At 34.1% G+C, this 25348-nt stretch overlaps 1 protein-coding gene across 2 annotated transcripts in view; it reads right to left on the bottom strand.

Moving 5' to 3' along the window:
* Frl (formin-like protein) overlaps nt 1–25348 on the bottom strand; it is a 189744-nt gene that overhangs the window by 33803 nt on the left and 130593 nt on the right. For both annotated transcript variants that reach the window (XM_089108397.1, XM_089108399.1), the window contains exons 16-17: nt 19881–20160; nt 14507–14625 (exon numbers count right to left, since the gene is read on the bottom strand). In XM_089108397.1, coding sequence (XP_088964523.1) covers nt 14507–14625; nt 19881–20160 — 399 coding nt within the window. The remainder of the gene's footprint in view (nt 1–14506; nt 14626–19880; nt 20161–25348) is intronic.

Raw genomic sequence — 25348 nt, 5'->3', positions numbered from 1 at the left:
CACTAATTTTGGCCCCGTTCTCATCTTTAACTGGAATAATTCCGGATTGACTATTTCCTCTCAATTTATTAACATGCCAGTACAAAAATTTTCTTTTTATGTCGTCTGGCCACACCTTCCAGATCTTCGGTAATTTTATCCATGGCCTCCACTTCACACCTTCTTAGTTCACATTTTAATGATTTTTCCACTTTCTTTGCATTCCTCTTATTTTCATATGATCTATCGCTCAAATAATTTCGCACAGGCCCCTCCTCCTCTCTATTAAACATATAGCATTCTCACTAATATTCCTAGCTACGTTTCTAACTTGAAGAAGTTCCTTGGACCTCCAGTTGAATGGAGGCTTTGGCCAATCCTGGGCCAATTTTGGTCACAAACTGGTTTTTAGCACTTGGCGACGCTCTCTTATCAACAAGAGTCGAAATCCTGCACATACAATTTCAAGCCTACTACCTCCGACTCATTACAATAAAGTTAAAGTTCAAAATAGGGATAAAATCCATTATAATAGACAGTGTATTAGAAACTCACAAAAATACCAGATATTTCGGTCACATATACAGTAACCGTCATCACTGTATATGTGTCTGAAATATCTGGTATTTTTGTGAATTTCTATACACTGTCTATTAAAAAGGATTTTATCCCTATTTTGAACTTTTATTTTATTTTATCGTCATGGAAAGGCAGTGTGGTTTCCGAAATTATCTACTCCGACTCATATATATTCAAGACTACAAATATTATGCTACTACGGAGAGGCAACCCATAATGCATAACCTAACTAGGAAGAGGTTATTCAACCCCCCCCCCAAAAAAAAACAAAAAAATAAACCAAACCCAGAAGAATTTGTCCATTCATAAGAATACACTGCTAATACTGCCTTGTTTACCAGGCTATAATTTCTTCCAGGGGTGCCACTCCTCATGGTCACCATGCAGCACTTAACAGTCAGAAGTTTGGTTAGGAAAACTCATGAGGTCCACCCTGATGCTAATATGAGGTCTTGCAAGCAGGATTTCCCTGTCGGAGATCGGGATGGAGAATGGAACTTACGAAGAGCAGAGGCCCCAAACCATCTCACAACAACGGAACAGCTCCTACCTTTAATACCAGTCTGTCCTCGTCAGGGCATACATATGTCGATATTAGATAAATTAAATAAAAAAAAACAAGTTTTTTTAACTGACAGTAAGGAACGACGTTAAAACTTAAAACGAACAGAAATTATTCCGTATATGAAAGGGGCTGTCATCTCCTCAACGCCTCGCTCTTTACGCTAAAGTTTTTCATTGTTTAAAAAAAATAGAGTTTCGAAAAACTCAAACTTTAGCCTAAAGAGCGAGACGCCGCGGAGGAGACAGCCCCTTTCATGTACAGATCCGTATCTTCTCGTTTTAAGTTTTAACTTCGTTCTATGCTTTAGTTTAAAAAAAACTTGTTTTTTTATTTAATTTTTGAACGCGTTTTAATTAACGCCGAGTTTGACATTTGCCCACAGTACACGAATAATTAAAAAAAAAATTTTGAATATTAATTTTAATTTTATTTGGTTAAATGGCTTTCTCGAAACCTGTTTAATTTTATTTACGAACGTTTTTATTAGTAATAAATATACGTACTTACGAATTAACTTACGTAACGAACCTCTATATTCATATATTTTTAATACGTATATTAGAGGGTTCGCCCCCTAGTCAATACCTTGCTCTTTAAGCTAAAGTTCGAATTTTGTTCCAATTCTTTAAAAATGACCCCTTAATCACAAATGCGTTAATTAGAATAAATAGCTCTTATGAAAGTACTAAATAATCTTTGGTTTAAAGAGCAAGGTATTGACTAGGGGATGAACCCAATCATATACGTAATGTTTTCTGACGTTTTAAGTTTTGATGTTGTTCCTTACTTTCAGTTAGAAAACTTGTTTTTTTTTATATATAAATAATTTCTGATCTTTTTTTAAATAATGCTGGGAAATCCGGCGCCCCCTTCATAGCAATGTTCCTTCCCCCACGAAAACTTCTTTCATGGAAAGATCCTCCCACATAACCCCCGACCCACTCCCCCCCCCCCAATACCAGAAAAAAATCCCCCTGAAAACGTCTGTATACTTCCCAATAACCAATACTACGTGTTAACATTGGGTAAAGTTCATATCAGTCAGCCCTTCTCCAAAGGACTTCAGGGAATTAAGTCATCGAGAAAGACAAAGTTATCATAATTTCGACCATTCTGAACAAAATGGCTATCTCAAAATTTTGATCGGGTGACTTTGGGAAAAAATGAGCGTGGGAGGGGGGTTGCCCTCCATTATTTTTGGTCACTTAAGAAGAGCACAATAAATTTTAATTTCCGTTCCACTGAGTCCTCCCACGATATTCTAGAACCACTGGGTCGATAAGATCATCCCTGGAAAAAAAACAAAACACCAAAAAAACAAATAAACAGGCACCCGTGATCTTTCTTCTGGCAAAAAATTGCAAAATTCCACATTTTTGTAGATAGGAGCTTGAAACCTCTGCAGTAGGGTTCTCTGATACGCTGAATATGATAGTGTGATTTTCATCAAGATTCTATAACTTTTAGGGGTCTTTCCCCCTTTTTTTCGAAAATCAGCCAAATTTTTTCAGGCGCGTAACTTTTGATAGGTAGGACAAAACTTGATGAAACTTATATATTTGAAATCAGCATTAAAATATGATTCTTTTGATGTATCCATTGGTATCAAAATTCCGTTTTCTACAGCTTCGGTTACCATTGAGCCGGGTCGCTCCTTACTTACAGTTCGTTACCACGAACTATTTGATAAAGCCAAGTTACGGCTCGGCTGTATTTAGCATTACATGGATAAAACGCAAAAACGAATCAGCCAAAGGAAAACCAGTTTTCTCGGATTTACTTTACTACGGAAAAATCAATTGTTTGAACTTTAATTGGTTGTCACTGTTTGTGTTATCCAAAAATATAAAACCAAAAACTCTCTTTTCGAGAAAATAAAATACGCTAAAAATGCTTTTGAATTATAGTATATCCACGCAGCTGAGCGACTTGGACTTCGATCCTCCTTCTCCAGAGGAGAGTCCTATAGCCGCTGCACCGTAATAACTACTGTTTAAAGATGTATTGTTATATTTAACATTTTATGTGTTTGGATACTACCCAAGCAGGTTTTTGTTTTGTTTTTTTGTTTTTTAACATTTTAACTACATATTCTTCGATAACATTGTTATAGTTCCTGAATCAGCTTAAACAGCAACTTTCCCTCACTTTCTCTTCTTTTTTCAAAACAAGTTTCTGAATTTTTTGTTACTTTGGGCTACAGCTCGTTCTTTACTAATTTGTGCCGAATGCCGTAAATATGATCATTACCAATTCCTTTTCGTTAACGAAACACAACATCATTCCTTCACTATTTAATAGATTGTTGCTATCGCTGCAACCATGAATTAGCGTGGTAAACTGGATCTGAATGTTCTGTACGTAGTCATTTTACTAGGGTCACATCTCACCCACATTTGCCACTTCATCTATCCAACCTTAACCTTTCTTTTCTATAGTGACCCCCCTCATGTGAGGTCTGTCGTTTATCATTATAGGTTCCACTATCAACATTGTAATGAAACACAATTTTTGACAACACACACCATATTCATATTCAAGATAACGAATGGCAATGGCGTCATGCACTATCAAACAGCATCTTCATATAAAAGATGGCGAATGCCAATGGCATCATGCATTACCAAACAGCATCTTCAAACACAAGATGACGAATGGCAATGGTGCCATGCACTACCAAACAGTATCTTCATATACAAGATGACAAATGGCAATGGCGTCATGCACTACCAAACAGTATCTTCATATACAAGATGACGAATGGCAATGACGTCATGCACTACAAAATAACATCTTCCTATAAAAGATGGCGAATGCCAATGGCATTATACATTACCAAACAGTATCTTCATATACAATTTGACGAATGGCAATGGCGCCATGCACTATCAAACAGTATCTTCATATACAAGATGACGAATGGCAATGGCGTCATGCACTACCAAACAGTATCTTCATATACAAGATGACGAATGGCAATGACGTCATGCACTACCAAATAACATCTTCCTATAAAAGATGGCGAATGCCAATGGCATCATACATTACCAAACAGTATCTTCATATACAATTTGACGAATGGCAAATGCGCCATGCACTACCAAACAGTATCTTCATATACAAGACGACGAATAACAATGACAATGGCGTCATGCACTACCAAACAACATCTTCATATACAAGATGACCAATGACAATGGCGTCATTTACTAATGCAAAAGGATACATACAGTCAATTCGCCTCAGAAAGGGACTTTAAGGAAACTAGAGCTTAATAAATGGGGTAAAGAGTGAAGCTTTGAATTGATTGGGGTGGAGAAGCAGAATGAGCAGCCGTGTTTGCCTCAGGCATAATGATATTGCAATGAGTTATTAGTAGCAGAAGTAGTACCTAAGTTTAATACTACTTCAGTACACCGTTGGCATGCCGTAGTAGCTGGTAGCGATTAACGCTACAAGTAGTTAAGACTTTAAGACGTATCCAGTTAAAGACGACCGATACCCTTAAATCACAGTACATTTCGCAAAATTTGCAGCGTGAGCTAGGGTCAGTACTCTGTGCCCTCTGCTAATCCTGCTCATTAAAAGAAAGAGGACCGTTGAAGTCCACCTATTTTCCAAATCCAGCTAATCACAAATAGCAAACACTAGATTTCTATACATTTTACTATATATGAGGTTCTTATCAACAAACGTGGCCTATAGCAGGAAAATTTGGCATCCTCAAATATTGTCAGGACCCTCACTCTATCATTGTTGCAATTGTCAAAATTCATGATGTTCATTCACACTGGTGATGGATTTACACTGACTTATTGCAAATGTAATAGCTTCATTTTTTTTCTATATAAATGTAGTTTATGTTAATTATAATACTTTAGTGTTTCTGCTGATGATGAAGACCGACAGTGTCTTCAAAATATTCAGAATTTTTGTATTTGTTTTTCACTGTCTAGTAAAGGACTTATCCTATTAAAACTCTTATTCGTTTCGACAAAAGATAATGCTATAATCAAATACAGTTTTGATAAAAAGAAAAAAAAATGCATCTTCATATACAGGATGCGAATGAAGTCATACGTCATGGAGATCCACCACATGGCTAATATGGGAGTAAAGTTCATTTGTGGAATGGATGTTATATTCAGATTGAGGATGCAATTCTAGGTATATATTTACACATTAGGGGAGTGAGGGTATATATTCTGTGAATATATAGGTTCTAAGAAATTCATGGATGTTATATTTAGATTGAGGATGCAATTCTAGGTATATATTTACACATTAGGGGGTTGGGGGTATATATTCTGTGAATATATAGGTTCTAAGTAATTCACGAATTTCTTAGAAAAACTGGAAAAACAGTCAAAGAAGTGAAGATAAAGGCTCTCCCCCTGCAAAGTGTGTTAACTAGGATTATTCTGAATATTATGAAATAAGAATTGTTTTCCTGATATATTTCCTTATATCCAGCTGGACTCCTAGGCTTAAAATACTGGTTGACCGGTTGGCTAATTTAAAGGTTTGTATATATATATACACTGTCAAATTAGCCATCTGGTGGTATCCCATACGTCATAGGTTACAGCCATAAATGAGCCATATTAAAACTTATGATATATAAAAAATTGTGATGCGAAATTGAGAATCCTCTGCGTGATCTACAATTCAAGAGATACTTGGCTTGTTCAGTTTATCGATGGAATCAAATGGATAATTTTGAACCTCAATTAATTAAATAATTGTAATAATTAGATAATTTATATGATTTCTTTTAGAATCGATATTCTAGCATTCTGGTTCGGATGTCAGTCCTAATTGTAAGCACATGCACTGATAAGGTATTTGATGACAAAATCATTACATTTTTTGACGTAATAGATCCTGTTTGTCTAACGAGAGAGAAAGAAACCGAACAAGTGCGTTTACTTTCTTATCTGGACTGTTTACAATTTGATGAACAACATTGTCACTGATAAACGAAAATGATTCCCACAAATATATCATTTACTTACAAGAAATCCGTTAAAAAATAATTCGTACACAAATAAAATTTTTGATAAAAATCAATACTGGAAACCGTTCGCAAGACGGTATCTGACGAACGGTAATGGGCCACATTTTAACAATTTCGGAACCTGTTTTTCATAATAGATGTGGTTTATTATAGAAATTTCAGAAACATTTCGAGTTTTTTTGTTGTTTTTTTTTTTGCAAAATAACAGGCTCCTTTTGAAGAGAGATTTAAGGGTACACTTTTGTGAACTCAAAAATTTCCTTTCTGGGTACAAATCAATACTCGATACTTATCAATAAACGATATATCAAAATTCTTATCAATAAACATTGATACTCGTTATATGGTCTAATTGCAACGTTTCTTTCAGCATATTTTTTCCAAGAAGAGAGAGAAAAACTGAAGATAAGAGACTATAAGCGATATAAGGGAAAGAAAAATACGAAAGAAACATAATGGAAACTTATGCACGTCAGTTGTTTTGCAACCTTGTGAGAGTTGAGATAGTTTAAGACCTGATAAGAGATTGGGGTTATCAAGTCGCGTGAACTGATGGAGATAAGACATGGTTTTCATTGGCTGAAATTTTCCTCGTTATTTAAGCAGTTTTGTTTATTTCTTAATCCTGTAATAAGGCTAAACGACTCCTTGGACTAATTAAAAAAAAAAAACTGAGCTGCAATACAATCAATTAATTTAAATTAAAATGTAAACTAATGAATTTAATTAATAGAATGGAAATTAAAAATTCTTATTCAAACTTTTAAGCCCAATATTTTTTATTATTGGGCTATTCCTCCCCCCTCCCTCCCCCCCCCCAAAAAAAAAAATCCTGTGTACATGTCACATGATCAAATAACGCATATATTTCATGGGTTCAGGGTCGAATAGACAAATTTTCTGTCCTTGAATATTATTTCTCATGGCAGTAGCATGTGGCGAATTCATATTTGGAAATAAAAATATGTCAAAATTATAAACATTTGATAATATTAGTCAAATAATTGTTCGTTTATTTAGAACAGAAAAATTTCTTCAAAAAGTCTTAGGGCCGCAAGTGAAAAAATGAAAAGAAATCCAGCTTTAAGTCCGTTGTAAGTAGCATAGCCTTGAAGGGCCCTGGCATTATTTCCGTTTTTTTTTTTCAAAATAGTGACAAAAATTAAATAAGAATAAAAGTACATTATGAAACGTCTATCTGAACGTGAATAAATCTGATTAAAATAATAAGAGAGTATTTTTTTTACGTGAAAGCTATTTCAATTTTTCAGTTGTTCCAATTTCATTGAGCTTCAGGTGATTTTTCAGTTTTCAAGTGGGGGAGGAAAATCTTATGGTTAACTGTCAGGATCAAAGTGGCCATAACGGAATTTTGAACCTTTTTTTCTTTTGGCTGAGATTGAAGCTCATAATTGGCGTTAATTGGAGTACAGCTGCTCTCCGAAATTGACAGGAAAGCAAATTCGCCAATTATATGAATCGTCAATACAATTACATGGGTCTTATAACCTCTTCTAATTTCGGTGTTGTCTATTTCTTAGTCTTAATTAAAAAAAAACTTTCTCCACAAAATAACTTTCTCAGAGAAAATTAAAGAACTCAATTATACGAAAAATGAGCAAAAATAAAATCAAATAATCTACCAAGCGTGAAACTACCATAAATTAGCGTCAACAAATAAATGAAACCCAAAACAAACAGAAATTACAATAATTAACGGAGTCAAACTTAAAACAAGCAGAAATTAACATAAGTTGGGCGCAAAACCCCTATGCCTTCCCAAGGTCAGAACAAAATTTGCACTTTACTGAAAAAATATAAATGTTTTTACTTTTATAAATTTAATAAATCAAATAATATTAACATTTTGGTTAATTAATATAAGTATATATATATTAAACTGACAATGCACATTCGTTTGTATTTTTTCAGTAAAATCGCAAATTTTGATCTGACCTTGGGAAGGCATAGGGGCTCGTTTTGAGTTTGACTCGGTTAATTATTGTAATTTCTGTTCGTTTTGGGTTTCATTTATTTATCGATGCTGATTTGTGGTAGTTTCAAGCTTGGTAGATTATTTGATTTTATTTTTACTCATTTTTTTCTTAATGGAGTTCTTTACTTGTCTTTGAAAAACTTATTTTGTGGAAAAAGTTTTTTTAATTAATTTCTGTTCGTTTTATAATGACATAGTCTTTTCAGGAAAAAATAAAATAATACTTTAAATCTTATCGTTTTTTAAGAATTTATGGTTTGGCCTGCTATTTGTATGCTGGAGAAAAATTTTCAGCAATTTTTAACAATATACACCCTTTAAAAATCTGGACACAAATAGTACTGTTTAATTTAGTTTTATACCTACTCTAGTTGACCTGAAATGGATAACTTGATACCATTCGCAAAAAAATCTGTTTACTTTCTATGATAGCTTGGATACACTTACGCTATTTTAATTTGGTTAAATTTTAAGAGCAGAAATGGGAGTGGAAGAGGGATTAGTTGCCGTCAGATCACCTTAGACTTTTAAAAAGGGCATCAGTCCTTTTTATTTTCAATCGAATGAGCCTTTTCGAAGTTCCCACGACAACTCCTTCGATACGAAGTGCCCTGGTCAAAACAACAACAACAAAATATAATACATTATACCTTCTTCGATCTTTACTATAAAAATATCAAGCCTTCCAATCACTTTTAACTATTAAAAAGGGCACTAGGCCTTTCGATTTCCAATCGAATGAGTCCTTTTTGAAACGACAACGCTTTCTATGAACACCTTATATACCCCCAGGGCATAAATTACAACCCTTACCCTAAGGTCTGTTAGGGTGGTTGTCATCCTCTAAGACCGAATTTCCAGAACTTTCAACTATTTTAAACGACATGGCTAACTCAAAAGTTTCATTGGTTGTTTTTTAGTAATTGGCGGACACAAGTGGGGTGTTAGTTACCTTCCAATCACTTTCGACTATTGAAAAGGAAACAAGCCACTCCAATTTCCAATTGAATGAGCGCTTTTCAAAGCTTCTACGACAACTTCTTCGATACGAAGTGCCCTGCTCTAAAGAAAAAATTTATAAATAATACATTATGCCAACATCGTTCTTATGTGCCCCCAGGGCATAACTTAAAATTCTTGCCCTGAGGGTTGTGGGGGAGTGTACTCCTCATTACTTAGTCCCCGTTTCTTGTCTCGTTCTCGAGTGTCCCCGTTCTTCACTTAGGCAGCGCGATCCTGCTGCCTATGATTTATATAACAACTTTCTATATAAACCTTATATGCCCCCAGGGCCTAACTTACAACCCTTGCACTGAGGGCCCTGAGGGGGTTATCATCCTAAAAGACCTAATTTCCGGAACGTTAAACTACGTTGAACAAAATGGATATCTCAAAATTTTGATTGGATGTGTTTTGGAAAATGGTGGGCGTGAGAGAGGCGTTAGTAACTATCAAATCACTTTCAACAATTAAAAAAGGCACTAGCCCTTTCAATTTCAAATTGAATGAGCCCTTTTGAAGTTTCTACGACAACGCTTTCAATAAAAACTTTATATGCCCCAGGGCAAAACTTACAACCCTTGCCCTGAGAGCTGTGGGGAGAGGGGTTGCCATCCTTAAAGACCTAATGTTCAAAAGTTTATACTACATTGAATAATATGACTATCTAAAAATTTTGACTGGATGTGTTTGGGGGATAGGTAGGCGTCAGAGGGGGGTTAGTTGCCCTCAGATTACTTTCGACTATTAAAAAGGGTATAATCCTTTGGAATTTCAAATCGAATGAGCCTGTTTTGAAGTTTATACGACAAAGCATTCTATAAAAATCTTATATGGCCCCAGGGCATAACCTAAAACCCTTGCCCTGAGGATTGTGGGGGAGCTTCCTCCTCAAAAACATATTTTCTATCTGGAAATCCCTACGCTGAACAAAATGACTATCTCAAAATTTTCATTGAATGTGTCTGGGGGAATGATGGGCGTGGGGAGGGGGTAGTTTGCCCTCAATCACTTTCGAGTATTAAAAAGGGTACTAGCCCTTCAAATTTCTGATCGAATGAGCCTGTTTTGAAGTTTATACGACAAAGCCTTCTATAAAAACCTTATATGGCCCCAGGGCATAACTTAAAACCCTTGCCCAGAGGGTTGTGGGGGAGTGTCCTCCTCAAAAACATATTTTCTATCTGGAAATCAGCTACCCTGAACAAAATGGCTATCTCAAATTTTGATTGGATGCGTTTGGGGGAATGATGAGCGTGAGGGGGGGGGGCTAGTTGCCCTCCAATCACTTTCGACTATTAAAAAGGGCACTAGCCACTCCGATTTCCAATCGAGTGAGCCCTTTTCGAAGTTTATACGACAAATCGGAAGTGCCGCTGTTTACAGTGACATCGCTGTTTTACTTAAGGAATAAGACCAACGTTTCACAATTTTCACAAATGCGTCTTTAACCATAAAAATAAGCATAAAATTAACAATCTAAAAATGTTTCTCTTTTTGTTTTAGCATGTCTCCTTTTAGAGAGCCGATAGTCTGCACCTTTACCACTTAAGATTTTAATATCCATTTCGAAAAATGAGCGTGAAATACAACACCTTAAAAGCAACATGAAATTTCATTTTACGCCTAACTAAAATTTCCAACGAAATTAAACCAAAAAATACATTTTACCCACGTATTTGACATATGGCATAAAAAGGCAAAAAATATGGCACAAAAAGCCGTAAATTAAATCAATTTTGACTTAGATAACTTAGAGTCTATTTCAGAATTCCAATTCGAGGATTTTATTATCGAAAAATAAAGTTTGTCTAATTAAAATAAATATATCATGAGTGTACGTAACTGCAGTTTACAAATTCATTTAAAAAACTAAGTTTAAAGACGTTTTAATTTTTATGTAAAAAAAAAATCTAAAATGTGAGAGTATGCCATTTTAAATCTTATAAAGCTTTCCAAATTTAACTAAAATTAAACAATTTTTACTTTCAGAAAAATAAAAACTTGAAACTACGTCAATAAAATTATTAGAATTAAAATTTTCTTACATTTTCTGAAAAATGTAAAACATGACATTTACCCCATCCCCACTCCACATCTTATTAAACATAATTACTTAGTTTCAATCCAAATATGCACATACTTTTTCTCTTTTAATTTCATTTTTATAGATTAAAAGGAGTAATAATAAATAAAAACTGTCATTATGTCACTCTACATCTTACATCTTATAAAGCTTTACAACTTCCTCTATATAAAAAGTATTAAAGCTTTTTTATTACTAATATATATATATATATATATATATATATATATATATATATATATATATATATATATATATATATATATATATATATATATATATATATATATATATATATATATATATATATATATATATATATATATATATATATACTATATATATACATATATATATACATATATATATATATATATATATATATATATATATATATATACATATATATATATATATATATATATATATATATATATATATATATATATATATATATATATATATATATATATATATATATATATATATATATATATATATATATATATATATATATATATATATATATATATATATATATATATATATATATATATATCACGTGACAGTAAAGCGTAACAGACAAGTATTTTATTTAATATATGCAACACAATTATTTATTAAAAAAAAGTTGGTTCTATCGTAAAAAAAATATATAACGTGACAGAAAAGCGTAATAAATGAGCGTAATAAAAAGCGTAATAAAAAAGCGTAATAATTTCTTAATATATGCAAAAATACCCACGAACAATTAAAAAATATATAAGCAAACAAAATAGGTGGTCCGCGTTACGTCTTAACTGAAGGATGGACCTCCCCCATCTTAACTGTAATATGATATTTTGTCACCATTTGGTAATAATCTACCATATAATCTCCTCTCCCTCCCATAATATTCTATTTTTTAGGATTATACAATACTGCATAGTTGGACACCAGCCATTAGGAGATGTTTATTTTATCTTGTGATGGGGGGGGGGGTACCTTAAGCCTCAAAATGTTTCAAGCTTTCCATAACAAGTCGTTATGATAAAGATGGAGGAGGTTAAACACATCCACAACCTTAGAAACATACACAAGGGGGAGGTTCGACTCCTAAGCGTAAAAAAGGTTTTCTTTAATGCGTGCATATAATAAATACCTTTGTGACGCCTAATAAAAAATATACAACCAAAGAAAAAATTCTGGTCACGGCTTAATCAAGGGATAGATCTCCCCTTATCACTACAGTAGTGCAATATTTTTATAATAAATTTATATAATATATTTATACATTTAATAATATATATATATTAATATATATTTTCATAAATATACAAATAATATATATTATATTTATATATATATATATATATATATATATATATATATATATATATATATATATATATATATATATATATATACTTTACCCCCCCCCCCCAATGTGGAAATTTATAGTCCAAATTTGCTTATAAAGTATTATATTTTTATCTTACTTTGGTATATTTTATTAGAATTGAGCGTCAGAGAAACACAGAAGAATATTAGGTAGAGGGTATGTCGTACAACTACCGCAGTTTTTATACTAAAATTTTCGAACTTGCGAAGAAAGTTATTTCAGATAAATGTGGAGGGGGATTTGCCCCTAACCCCTATCATTGTCTCAAAACAAATGAAAGGGGGAAGGGGTACCTAAAGCCATTATATAACCAGAATTTTCAAAATATTTCTAAGACAGGCCGTTCATACAAATAAGGAGGGGGTTCTAACTCCCCCTAACTCAGAAACTGATCCTGAGGGATAGGGTTACCGATCAGCGTTAGAAAATAATCATTTCATTTGATGCATGCTAATGATACCCACATGAACAATCACAAACAATTTACAACCAAACAAAAATCACGCGGTTCAATTGAAGCATCAGGTCTCCCCTCAAATTAACAATAATAAGATGTATGATAATAAAGCATATTTCCACTACAATATTCTGATCTACAAGGTAGGAACATTTCTTAAAGATCAGAAGCCAAAATATCAAGAGCTGGTTCTATTGTGGCTTCCAATTAAAACTTTTAATGAAAGTACTTAGTCAATAAGTCAGTTCTTACTTAACTGAAGGATCTCAAGGGGGAGGGGAATTCTATAGAGTGTAAGGATTAATTAAAAAATCGATCTCAAGTGCACGGGAAACTTTCCTGTTGAGTAATTAAAGCTACCTAATTTGTTGCTAAGGTACAAATTAATAAATAGAAAAGCCGGGAGGAATTAAATGATCAAACAAGGGAAAAAGTAGGACTTAATCAGCTGTATTAATTTTTTTCAAAATAATTAAAAGTTAAGAAAATCGTTATGAAATTTAAAACAACGTTAATTAAATAAGAAAAAAAACATTAATGCCATATTTTTTTTCTAGAGCTGCAAACAATAAATTAAAACTTTGCTAATAGAAGTTTTTATTGTTCGTTATTAATTATCTGTTTTTATTATTTTTATCATTTATTAAAGGGAGAAAAGAAGAATGATTTAAGAAATTGTAAACAAAGAAAATTTAGAGAAAAGAAAGCTATTGTTAAGAAGGACTGTGGAGATAGAAAGCAACTGAAAAAAAGAGAGAGGAGAAAAGAGAATTCTTTATGTATCCAGATGAATGACGGTACCAATATTTCAACTGAAGCTTATTATTTATTTTTTTATATACTTTATTCTTTATTATTTTTAATTTGTTATTTTTATTACGCAGTAATAGAAATTGTGAGAAACTTATCTGATTATTTAAGAAACTGCAAATGAACTAACTTTAGAAAAATAAAGAAGGTATTAAGAAGAACTGTAGAGAAAAGAAAGAAAGACAAGAAAGAAAACTATCCTAAGAGCAAAATTATCGTATCTCGCTTGTTTGTTTTCGCCATTATAAAGGGCCGAAAAAGAAACTAAGCTACTACAATTTTATCAACTGGACTATGGGGCGTCCAAAATATTTAGTTGCGCTTTTCTTGTAATGGGGCTTCGGGCATTAGGACGATTTCACTCTCGGATCGTACTCTTTTAGCTCCTTCCAAAATTCAAGCTCTGTCTTTCCAAAACGTTACCTTCCAGGAAGTTAATAATGATTTAGATTTTTTAAAGTGAAGTTTTGAATATATAATAGGCTGTGAAGATGTAATGGTTGGTGAAAGATGTTATATATGTGTATACTATTTTTGTTATTAAATTTACTTCGAATCCTAAATTCTTTCTAAATTTCCTTCGAAGTTATCTAAATTCAAGCACTTTCGAAGAGAGCGATATTTTTCAAGAACTTACCTTGAGAACAATATGATGTTTTTCATCTCTTAGCTCCTTCCTGAATTCGAGTTCTTTCTTAGCTAGCTCCATCCCCTTATCAAGTTCGTGTACGTCTGTCCCCAAATTCTCCAAGGATACTGTAAAAAGGTACTGATTAGCCCTTATGGCCTCTAGGGAAGTCATTAAGACTTCTAATAAGAGATTTTTAAGAGCATGAAAATTGCTAGCAAACGAACAACGAAGGGCAATCAATCTTAGTAGCGACACTCGTAAAATGATACAAATACCTTTTGTTGGATGAGATGCTATATGAAGTGAACAGACCTTTAGTTGTTAAAAGTTGATATAAAAATAGCAGAATTTTTCTGTTGGGGGGGGGGGGAGGAAAAGGGGGCGAAACATGTAAAAAGGTCCATGTACTGACCACAACTTAATAGTTTTCTGGGGAAGAATCTCTCTGACTAATTTCTAAATGGAAAATCCACCCCATCCCCACTTCTATGGGCAGGTTTGGGTGTTACTACGTCATAAAATACTACATACAACACTCACATAGCAACACGACATACTAAATGATCCATGACGTACTCGTATGTCACTTGCCGAGGAAAAAGCTCATAGCGAATAGCAGCACTCGTAAAAAATTATAAATTATCTCTTTATTGGTTGAGATGCCCGATGAAATAAACAGACCTCAAAAGATGATTGACAGCAGGACTTCCTAGGACTATTTTGTCCCTGGACTTTGATTTCTCACTTTAAGCAGTAATAGTCCCTACAAGCTTTTGAGCCAGAGGAGCGTCATGACTCAATGGCTCTCCATGACTCCCTGGCTCTCACTTAAATTTGTCCCGATGTTTAAGATTATGACCGCCAGTAAAAACGAATTAGATAATCCCATCCCACTTAAAAGACAAGTACAAAATGTAGAGATATGTTGTGAAAGTATGGCTTTTCTGAATAGAAAAACTTGTTTCCTAACCTTTGAGACGACATGGCAAAAACGATTGCAGTGAAATGATCTTTAATTATAAAAGTTCATATATCCGTTACAACGAGTTATGAATGCTCCAATTACTTGATAAGACCATGAGGCAATAATTTTTACTCGCTTGAATTTTAAACTTCACTCTTTACTTTCAGTCGAATAACCTTGTTTTTCTTTAATTAATTAAAAATAAATTAGTTAAAACAAAATTGAAAAACACGGGTTCACTCTTTTTTCTTCTTTTACAACTATGATACTAATGATAGATTAAAAAATATGAAAAGAAAATTGAAATGTAGATTAAAGAAGATAGAAAGAGATAGAGAAAAAAATAGAAAGGGATAGAAAGAGAGAGAGAAGAGAGAGAGAGAGAGAGAGAGAGAGAGAGAGAGAGAGAGAGAGAGAGAGAGAGAGAGAGAGAGAGACCCTAAAAAAAACACAAAACACTCGATTTGCTCTTTCATTGCTGCTTAGAAAGGTTTTTTTTTCGTAGTATTTGTTTTTAAGGTTTGTCTTTTTACAATGTCATGTGGACTTTTTTTCTGCTTTTTCTGTTCCCAATTCTGCACCGAGGATCATTGTTCGGAGGAGTGGGCCGAAATATTTGCACTGTATTTTATTTTATTCACCAGCTCTATTGCCCTTGCTTATTTCTTCGTTACGAATTTTTCTCGTTTGTTACTGTTTATCCAGTGTGGTTTCTGAAATTATTTAAGAGCTGCAAAACAAGTTCGAGCCCTGGTATTGTGGTTATTTGGTATAGAATTGGGGTCATTGGCCTGACTCTAAGCTCAGCCAGAATCAACCCAACTCTAAATGAGTACCTGGAGAAATCTGGGGAAGGCAAACAGGAAGGGTGTGCAAAAGCACAAGATTGCTAGCCCCCAACCCCCACTGATTTTCCTTGCTAAAAGGCCACGAAACGAAGATCAGCATCACCGGTAGGAACCATAAAGTACAGTCCCGTATTTTTTACTTTAACCTGTAGACCATGCCAATCGTTGGGAGGGGGATCCCAAAATATAAACCTTCTTTAAAGATGGTGAGTTGAGACAATAGATAAAATAAACAGATTTCCAGTTATTAAAATGTATTGTATTCGGTTGTAAAAAGTTATACTACTAATACTACTAACAACTCACCGCAGTACCAAGCCGCCTAAGGCCATCACAGCTACGCACGCTCCTCCTCCGTCCTAATCAGTTATATATCGTAATATTTATACAATATTATATATTATTTAAAATATTATATTTACAAAAATTTATATATTTTTATATTTACAGTACTGTCAAAGCAAGAGGCCCAAGTCCCCTATATATTTCTTGTATATAAAAAAACAACAGTTATCTTTTTTGCTTCACTACTTTCTCTGTGTTTTTCAGCTTTTACTATAAACCTTATGACATCAGTGTTTGTGCTGCAATTCCGTCTTGTCAGGTTTTCCATGCAACTTAAATAGCATGGATAGATATTTAGTGCCAAAAAGCTATCAAAGGCTTATTTTTGCTAGATAAATTTCTTTTGGCTTGTTATGAAGAGAAAGAACTTGCCTTTTGTCCTCCATTTATTATGTCGTTCTGCTTTAAAATATACTCTTTTTTAATTTCTTCCTTTTGTCTTCTCTTTTTTATCACTTCCTGTACATTCAAAGGGGGAGAGATATTAAGTAGTAGAGATGTTTAGTAGAATTTGTGAGTTGATCCAATCACATTTTCTGAGCTCGATGTGATGCTCAGTTTTTAGTGAATTGATACATCAAATGCATGTGTCAATACATATTATATCAATAGGATTAACAGACCTATCTAAGGGTCTCGAACAGGCTCTTAATGTACTTCTATTATCGTAACGTTGACATTCTTTAATAAATCACATTTAAGATTTGCAAAAAAAACTGGGAGGATATTATCTTGAGTTTTATACAACTAAACCATGTTTTAATTGAGTTTTAGAGAAAATTGTATTGGTTTAAGTTCCTTGGTGCTGTATAATCATGTAAGGGCATGCCCTCATTGAATTTCATGTACACTGCTAAATAAAAACACCTCCCAGGTACAAAGCAGAGAAGTTAACCGCTCGAGATGGATAGAGTATTTCAAAGAAAGGTTCAACCTGATATCCTTCCAAACCCTGCCATCCTTGACCTATTTCTTGACTCCAGCCCCCCTTCCCTCCGTTCTGAGATTGCGAACACCAGTCGAATACCGAAGACAAATAAGGCCCCAGGCCAGGAATGAATGTAAGCGGAACCACGGAAACCACTTATAGCTCTTTTATAGAAGATTATATGAGCGGCCGTTCAAGAGGGCCATTTCCCAACTTCTTGGTGCGATGCCACAATTCTTCCACTGCACAAAAGGGCAATAAAGGTGGCACGTGTGACTACCATCCTATTAACCTTACAAGTCAAGCTGCCACAATCCTCACCCGTATCCAGTGCACCAGATTTTAAAGAAATATCTGGAATTCAGGCGCGACCTTTACCAGCTCTTTGTTGATTTTGAACAAACGTCTAACCTTATTTGAAGAAAGACCCAGTGGCATATCTTCCTCCATTCCGGATTCTACGAAACATAGTCGAAAGATATGTACTCTAAATTTGGGAGTCGTGTCATGGCAAGTGGAGGTTTCACTGACAGCTTTCAGACATCCGCAGGAGTCCTTCGAGGATGCCTCTTGTCCTCAGAGCTGTTTAACCTTTTCCTCGCAGCAGTCTCAGCCCTGGTGGAAACAACTTACGGCGCACATATAGGGATTGTTCTGACAGGCAAGCCAGCATACCACTGACGCTATCGAAGAAATGGCAGAAACACCTGAGGATCTACAACCCGTTGCTAACAAGATCCTTGAAGCGACTAGTTCTTTTGGAATGATCCTAAATGCATCCAAAATAAAGGCTATGTGCAGCTCACAACACCCAGAGAATGCAATTAAACCAGACCTGAGACTTAACGGAGAGTATCCAGTGGGTAGACGAGTTCCTGCACGCCCATATGCCAAAAAAATGATTTATCTCTACGGCTTACAATGCGTCTTTTCGATACCTTAATTATCCCCATCTCAATCTACTCATGTGAAACATGGATGACCATGTGAAACATGGCTGAAGATGGATGACCAGAGTCCACTTGAAGCGTTAGAAACTAAATGTCTCCACTGCATCGCTGAGGTCCCCTAACTTAATCAAATCTCAGATGTCAAACTCTTTCAGTGCCTTAAAATCCGACAAACAACGGGTGAGTCAGTCTCGTCTTCCGTAAATCATCCTTGAAGGCCAAATTCGCGGTCCTCGCCCTCATGATTGTCCCACAAAGAGGTGCAAGGAAACTTCACGCCTCGTCACTTTTCAGACCTTCTTCGTCGAGAAGAAGACCGCAAGGCATCCAAAGGCATATCCATACAATTACGAAGACAGAGACCCCAAGATGACCTTCAAGGACGGGCACGACTTAAGTCAAGTTTACTATATTTTTTTTCTCCTACTGATAATACATTTCTTTTATCTTGCCAAGTAATCCATAAAAAAAAGAAAAACAAAAAGAAAGACAAAAACAACAAATAAACAAAAACCAAACATCCATAACTCCAAAAAAAGCAGCCAAAAATAAAAATACCAACGATAAAATCAAATCAAACGACAATAATTACGACTGTGTAATGAAATTGGTCAACAAACTACAAGAGCTGCAAAAAGAAATCAACTAGAAACTCGGTTATCTAGCCCTCAGTTACCCGGTTTCCTCATTATCTGGACTACCAACCCTAACCAACTCAATTTTAAATTCAAGTCTGTTCGGACATGTCCGAATCGAATTACTGGCCCACGACACGTCGCAATCTGCTGTATACGTTTTGTTACTGTATTAGTTACTAATTAGATTCAACTAGCATGTGAAGTAGACGTGCCAACTATAGTACAATTAAATTTTGTAAATAGAGCTTATATAAACAACGACTATATTGGAATAATGCCCCTCCCCCAACTCACTATTGGCCTTCCCCGATCAAAAGTTTCAACTGGTTCGTTGGTTTGGGAGAGCATAGAAAAAAAGTGACAAACAAACAAACAAAGCACTTCATAGCTCTCATCAACCAACAAACTATTTTAATAGTGGTTTCACACTGACCAAGTACTCTTATCACATTGACTAGAGTATGACAGCTATATTTTTGTTCATTTTTAGTTCAAAGCTAATTTGTTTGTGGGAAGCAGCATTCTAGTTTCTGAAGCCAAGGAAAATCATACCGTTTTTTACTATGTGTTTAAAGCAAGATCAGAACTTTTTTACAAGACAACTTTCATCATGTTGATTCAACGTAATGCTAAAAGTAAGTGTATTCAACCACTATGACTCAGTCTGCCATGGAATTTAGACAAAGATATAAAAAAGGATTTCCTACTTCCAGCAGCCTTTTCCAGAAAACGCAGCTCAGTATCGAATCCGGCTACTTCTGGGAACTTGGTCCCGACAGTTTCGGCAATGTAATGTAAGAGAGACAGCTTCTTGTCAGCTGTTTTAGTGTCAGTCAGGGCATCAAGGGACTGCAACTTAAATCCATATGCTGGCCCCCTCCTGGCACTATTCATATAATTGCCAAAAGCTAAAACAATTTCCAGTAAGCGTTTTAGTTTCTTTGATTGATGAATTGAACGGGACGCAGCGTGGATGGTTTGAATTTGCTAAAAAATGAAAATAACTATCAATATGCATACAACAATGCTATTTTATGAAATCAAATTGAGCCCTATAATTTTCAACCATATCAGAAGGATGTGGGAGCAACATATACTCAAAAATCTTGCTAAGCACACATGCCACAGTAATAACCCTGTAAAAATTGCGTGAACTTGGATCTTTCCGTTTCGTCAAAATACATCTCAGGAAAAGGGATTTGGCATGTATACTTAAAACAATAATTACAGATAAAAGAAATCTTGTTCGGGGGGAGGGGGAGGATTTTTTTTTTATCTATGCCTTTAAGACCAATTTATTAGTCAGACGAATATATATATATATATATATATATATATATATATATATATATATATATATATATATATATATATATATATATATATATATATATATATATATATATTATATATATATATATATATATATATATATATATATATATATATATATATATATATATATATATATATATATATATATATATATATATATATATATATTTGGGGGGGGGGGGTCGTACCCGGTAAACCTCCTCCCCTTGGATGTGATCCTGAGACTCATAATACCAGCTCAAAATACCAGACCAATTTACGATTCAGAAGAATATTTAGAGGGGGTGGGGTCGAACCCAGAAATCATCATCTCCCTGGATGCGGCAAATTCAATTGATGGTTAAATTACTCAAATATCATTCAATTACTAGGAGACAAAAGCAATAAGAAAGCATAATGTTATTCACCTTTACACCACAATTCATCCAAAAGCCTACTAAGCGTATATTTCACAGTAAAAGGCCTGTGAAAATTACGTGAATTTCTATATTTCCCTATCTTCAAAACAGATGAAGAGGACAAGGAACAAGGGACTTAGAAATGCACATTTTAGACAATAGCTACATATGATAAATAAGTTCAAGAGAATTTATTTTAAGATAATCAACACTAATACCATCAAGGTCAACTAAATTCCCCTGAGACTGGTTCAAACGATGTGGTCGTAAAAATTGTAAAATAAAAATTCATGCAAAAATTCATAAAATTCAAATAAAAATTTGCGGAGAGGCAAGGTCAAGAAATGGGGCCTAGACAAGGTGAAATAATGCACAGTAACACAAAAGCTGCAACTAGCCAAAAGAACAATACGTTATTTCCAATAATATGGAGTTCTAAAATTTAACATTAGAGGAGAAACTGATAAAAGTCACTGTATCTTTGAGCGTTTTACTTTTCTTCCATTAAACGTTTTCGTCCAATGTATTGATCGTTAGTCTGCGCGGAATTTTATCCAGGTTTTTAGTTTTGAACCTGGTAACTATAGATTAATTTAAAACTGAATGAATTAAGAATACTGAAACGGACTAAATTATGGTTCTTTTTAAGCATAGAACAGCAACCAAAGCCGGTTCACACAACTATAACAACTAAACAAATGAAAGGCAGGCTCAAGAAACTAGGCCTACACAGAAATGAAATAATGTACAGTAACACAAACGTGCAACTAACCCAAGGAAAAATATGCCACAAACAGTAATTTGAATGTCTGAAATATAAAAAAATAGATCAACAAACCAAGATCAAATTAAAATCATAAACCATGTAGATTTCTTATTTTACTAAAAACAAAAAATAAATAAGTAAAAACTGACGCTCCAAAGACTTGTTAAAAAAAAACAGAATAAAAACTAAGAACAATTTTAAACCAATAATTTGAATAAATTAAGAAGAATAAATCAGGCAAAACTAAGGTTTCTTTTTAAACGCGGAAAACAACTAAATATACTAGCGAATTTCTAATGAGCATCTTTATCGGGGCGCAGCGACTACAGCGCCGATTTAGGTTTTAAGGAATACCTCTTGCTCTTTGAAAATGCAGATACTCATTGAAACTCCCTAGAGGGGGTCCCAGCACCATACAATTGACAGGACGGTAGCAGAGTTTGGTCTCCCACAATGATATCTGTGGACATATAGGTTAGCCTTAGTCATTGCCTTAAATCGTATCTTGGGGAAGGTTTAACGATTCCGTGAATTCAGGTGTAGCATTCTAGTTTACAACCCAAATGCCTCCCGACTCTGCACGAAATCTTAATGTAGCCACTCCGTGGTAACCTCATACTTGAAGATACTGGTTGATTCAGCAGATGCTGCACTGACAGATGATCCCATATATTGTTTACTATCTAATAGAGGAAATAGCTTCTGTCTCTGGTTATGCAATGGCACTTCATAAGTTTCTTTGAATGCCCTGAAGTCATATGGTCCATGGACAAGGGCACAAGAAGACCAAAAAGGGCAGAAGTCGGACTAAAATCCCCTCTCCTTCTTTTTTCCCTCGATTTACTTTTTTGCTAAATTAATGCCAACGTCAAACTGAAATACATCTGATTGCTAAATTATATCCCACTTCTTCAAGTTCCAATTTTACTATTCCTGGTGCTTCGTGAACCAGGAAAACTATCAGGAAACATTTAAAGGATTACTCAAGATCTGTCTTTTATCAATAGACTTTCATATAGAAGTCACGAGTAGGTGGGACGGTTGGGATTGAATAGAAAGTTAAATTGTAAAAGGGAGGGACACAAACGGACAATAATTACACACGAAATGTTTTCCTATCGGCAAAAATAGAAAATTTCGTTTACATTTTGTCAGCTGAAATAACAGTTATTTAGTAGCTATTAGTGCAGTTATTTACTAAATAATTTTTAGGCAGTTACATAGTTGATATAGCTCCAGATTAAAGTAAAAAAAAAATATTAAGAAAGGTAAAGAAAATCAAATTGTAATTTTGGTTGTGTTTCCACAGTCAAGTTCATTTTGCAAAAGAAACTTGAGAATGAGAAAAATAAACTTGAATATAAAACTTAAATAAATTAAAAATTGGAATCTGAAGGAGGGCAATGGGGAGGGTTCAATGGGGAGGGAGGGTTCATGGAACCAAACTGTACCTTTAATGATCCATATTGATATCCCTTTCCAGATCCCGGTTTTAACAAGATGCCACAAGCACACCTGTTCTAATCAAGTATATTTTTAAAGGACTGGTGAACTGCATAATTCGAAGCCATTGCCCTTGGTGCTGTGAGTCTCATCTTCCCTTGAGGCACTTTTTGGTGATCTTTTGACCATTTTTGGGGATCTGGTGGTCTACGTAAAATGGTGATTTTAGAACTACGATCCTTTACCAGGGGAGTTGAAGTCCAAAACCTGCACCATGAACGTCGAAAACTTGAGTAGCATGACTAGACTAATGTAGGGGTGTAGGAAAAGGGGCTGTCCTAGTCTTGACTGCAACTATTGCTATTCCCAACTTATAGCAGCGCCTAGCCAATAGAGAGCTGTGCATGCCTCTATTCCCTCACCCCGCCATTTCGGAATTTCACTCTTCTTTCCTCTCATCAAGGGTCTTAACCCTTTAAGTCTTTTCTCCTAGTCTCTTTCAATCCTCAGACCAGGAAGTCCTACTTTCTGCTAGGCCCTAGACGGAATATCGCAATTTTTGACGGCCTATTCATAACAACTCAGTAGATAAAGCTGAGTGTGAAAATTCTGGGCTTTATGGCTTAAGCCCGACTCTAAAAACAAAGAAATGAATACAAAGACGACAAATGGGTCTATGGCCCGTAAATGAAAACAAAAAGAATATGGCCCGTAAATGAAAACAAAAAGAAACAAAAAAAAAAAATCAAACGAATATTTCGCCCGTATACAACAAGGCGTCTTCAGCGTAGAAACAACTAGTAGCAACGTAAGCAGCGTAGTAGCTGCCAATCGTAAAAGTAAGTAATTGTACATTAAATATTAGTCTATTTTAGTTTTTTATATATATATATATATATATATATATATATATATATGTATATATATAAATATATATATATATATATATATATATATATATATATATATATATATATATATATATATATATATATATATATATATATATATATTTTATTTTTTAGTTTCTAGTTTGTTTTTTTTTTTCTACGCTGAAGATGCCTTGTTGTTTACGGGCAAAATATTCATTTGATTTTTTTTTTTTTTCGTTTTAATTTACTGAAACAAAAAAGTTTGTCGTCTTTATGTTCATTTCTTTGCTTTTTGTTATGGCTGGCCAGTTCGGCTTTAGATCTTTTGTTTTTAAGCCCGACTCCCAAAAGGGGCTCAAATAATTTTTTCATGTTCAGACCCTGAACTGTGATAATTTATTACAGTTGACTTAACTAAAGTCTAGTCTACCGTATTTCTGGCTGCAGTTCCGACAAGATTGATTCTTTCTGAAGGTTTAATAGTAAACCACTTGGCCGACTAATAAAGTTAATTCAAATACATAAAAAAACAATCAAGGCTATTAATCAGTAATTTAAATGATTAAGGTAATTAATGGTTAAGATTAACTAGTTAGGGTAATGGTCTAGCACGCTGAAAGTCGTATCTAAAAAGTATTCGTGATTTATTTTGTTGCTAATCAGTCAGAGCAAACAAAGAGATAAGGGCATGGAGATTTTTTTTTATAATGATAAAACTTTCATTAAAACGATCTTAAAATAAGGTCTTTCTTTTTAAAACATAATTTTTCTCTATTTCCTAAAAGCTAATCAATGTTGTTACATCTTTGTTTTATCCATGTATATAAGCTATTGTCATATAACCTAACTTTATCTACGCTAACTTTATCTATAACGTTCAACCGAAATATTCGGATTTCTTTATTGCCAAAAATTTGTTTCTTTTTTATTTGTCCACTGCTTTGTCCAAAATATTCTAGCGCTTTCCACTATATTTTTATTTGCTAAATTCTGAAAAAGGAGCTCAATGATTGTCAGCCATCAAAGTAAATATAATCAAGAAACTGACGCAGCTTTGCGCTGCTATTTTAGCCACCGGAGATAATCTGATGAGTTGTAAGTAATAGTAGTAATAATAGTAATATATAATCATTAAAAGGGGCAGTTGGATGGAATTCTAGGGCCACACCAGTTGAACTTCAGGGTTATAAATAGAGCTAGGGCTACATAGGGCCATAAGCTCTTATAAAAATGGGGCCACAATAAAAGAAAGGTTAAGTATAAAAGTTGTAAGTAATAGTAGTAATAATGGTAATATATAACCACTAAAAGGGGCAGTTGGATGGAATTCTAGGGCCACACCATTTGAACTTCAGGGTTAT

Source organism: Artemia sp. Qi Xiang Cuo, chromosome 3 (assembly GCF_049724085.1).
Source record: "Artemia sp. Qi Xiang Cuo chromosome 3, ASM4972408v1, whole genome shotgun sequence".
NCBI lineage: Eukaryota > Metazoa > Arthropoda > Branchiopoda > Anostraca > Artemiidae > Artemia > Artemia sp. Qi Xiang Cuo.
This window is presented reverse-complemented; position numbering and strand designations above follow the sequence as displayed.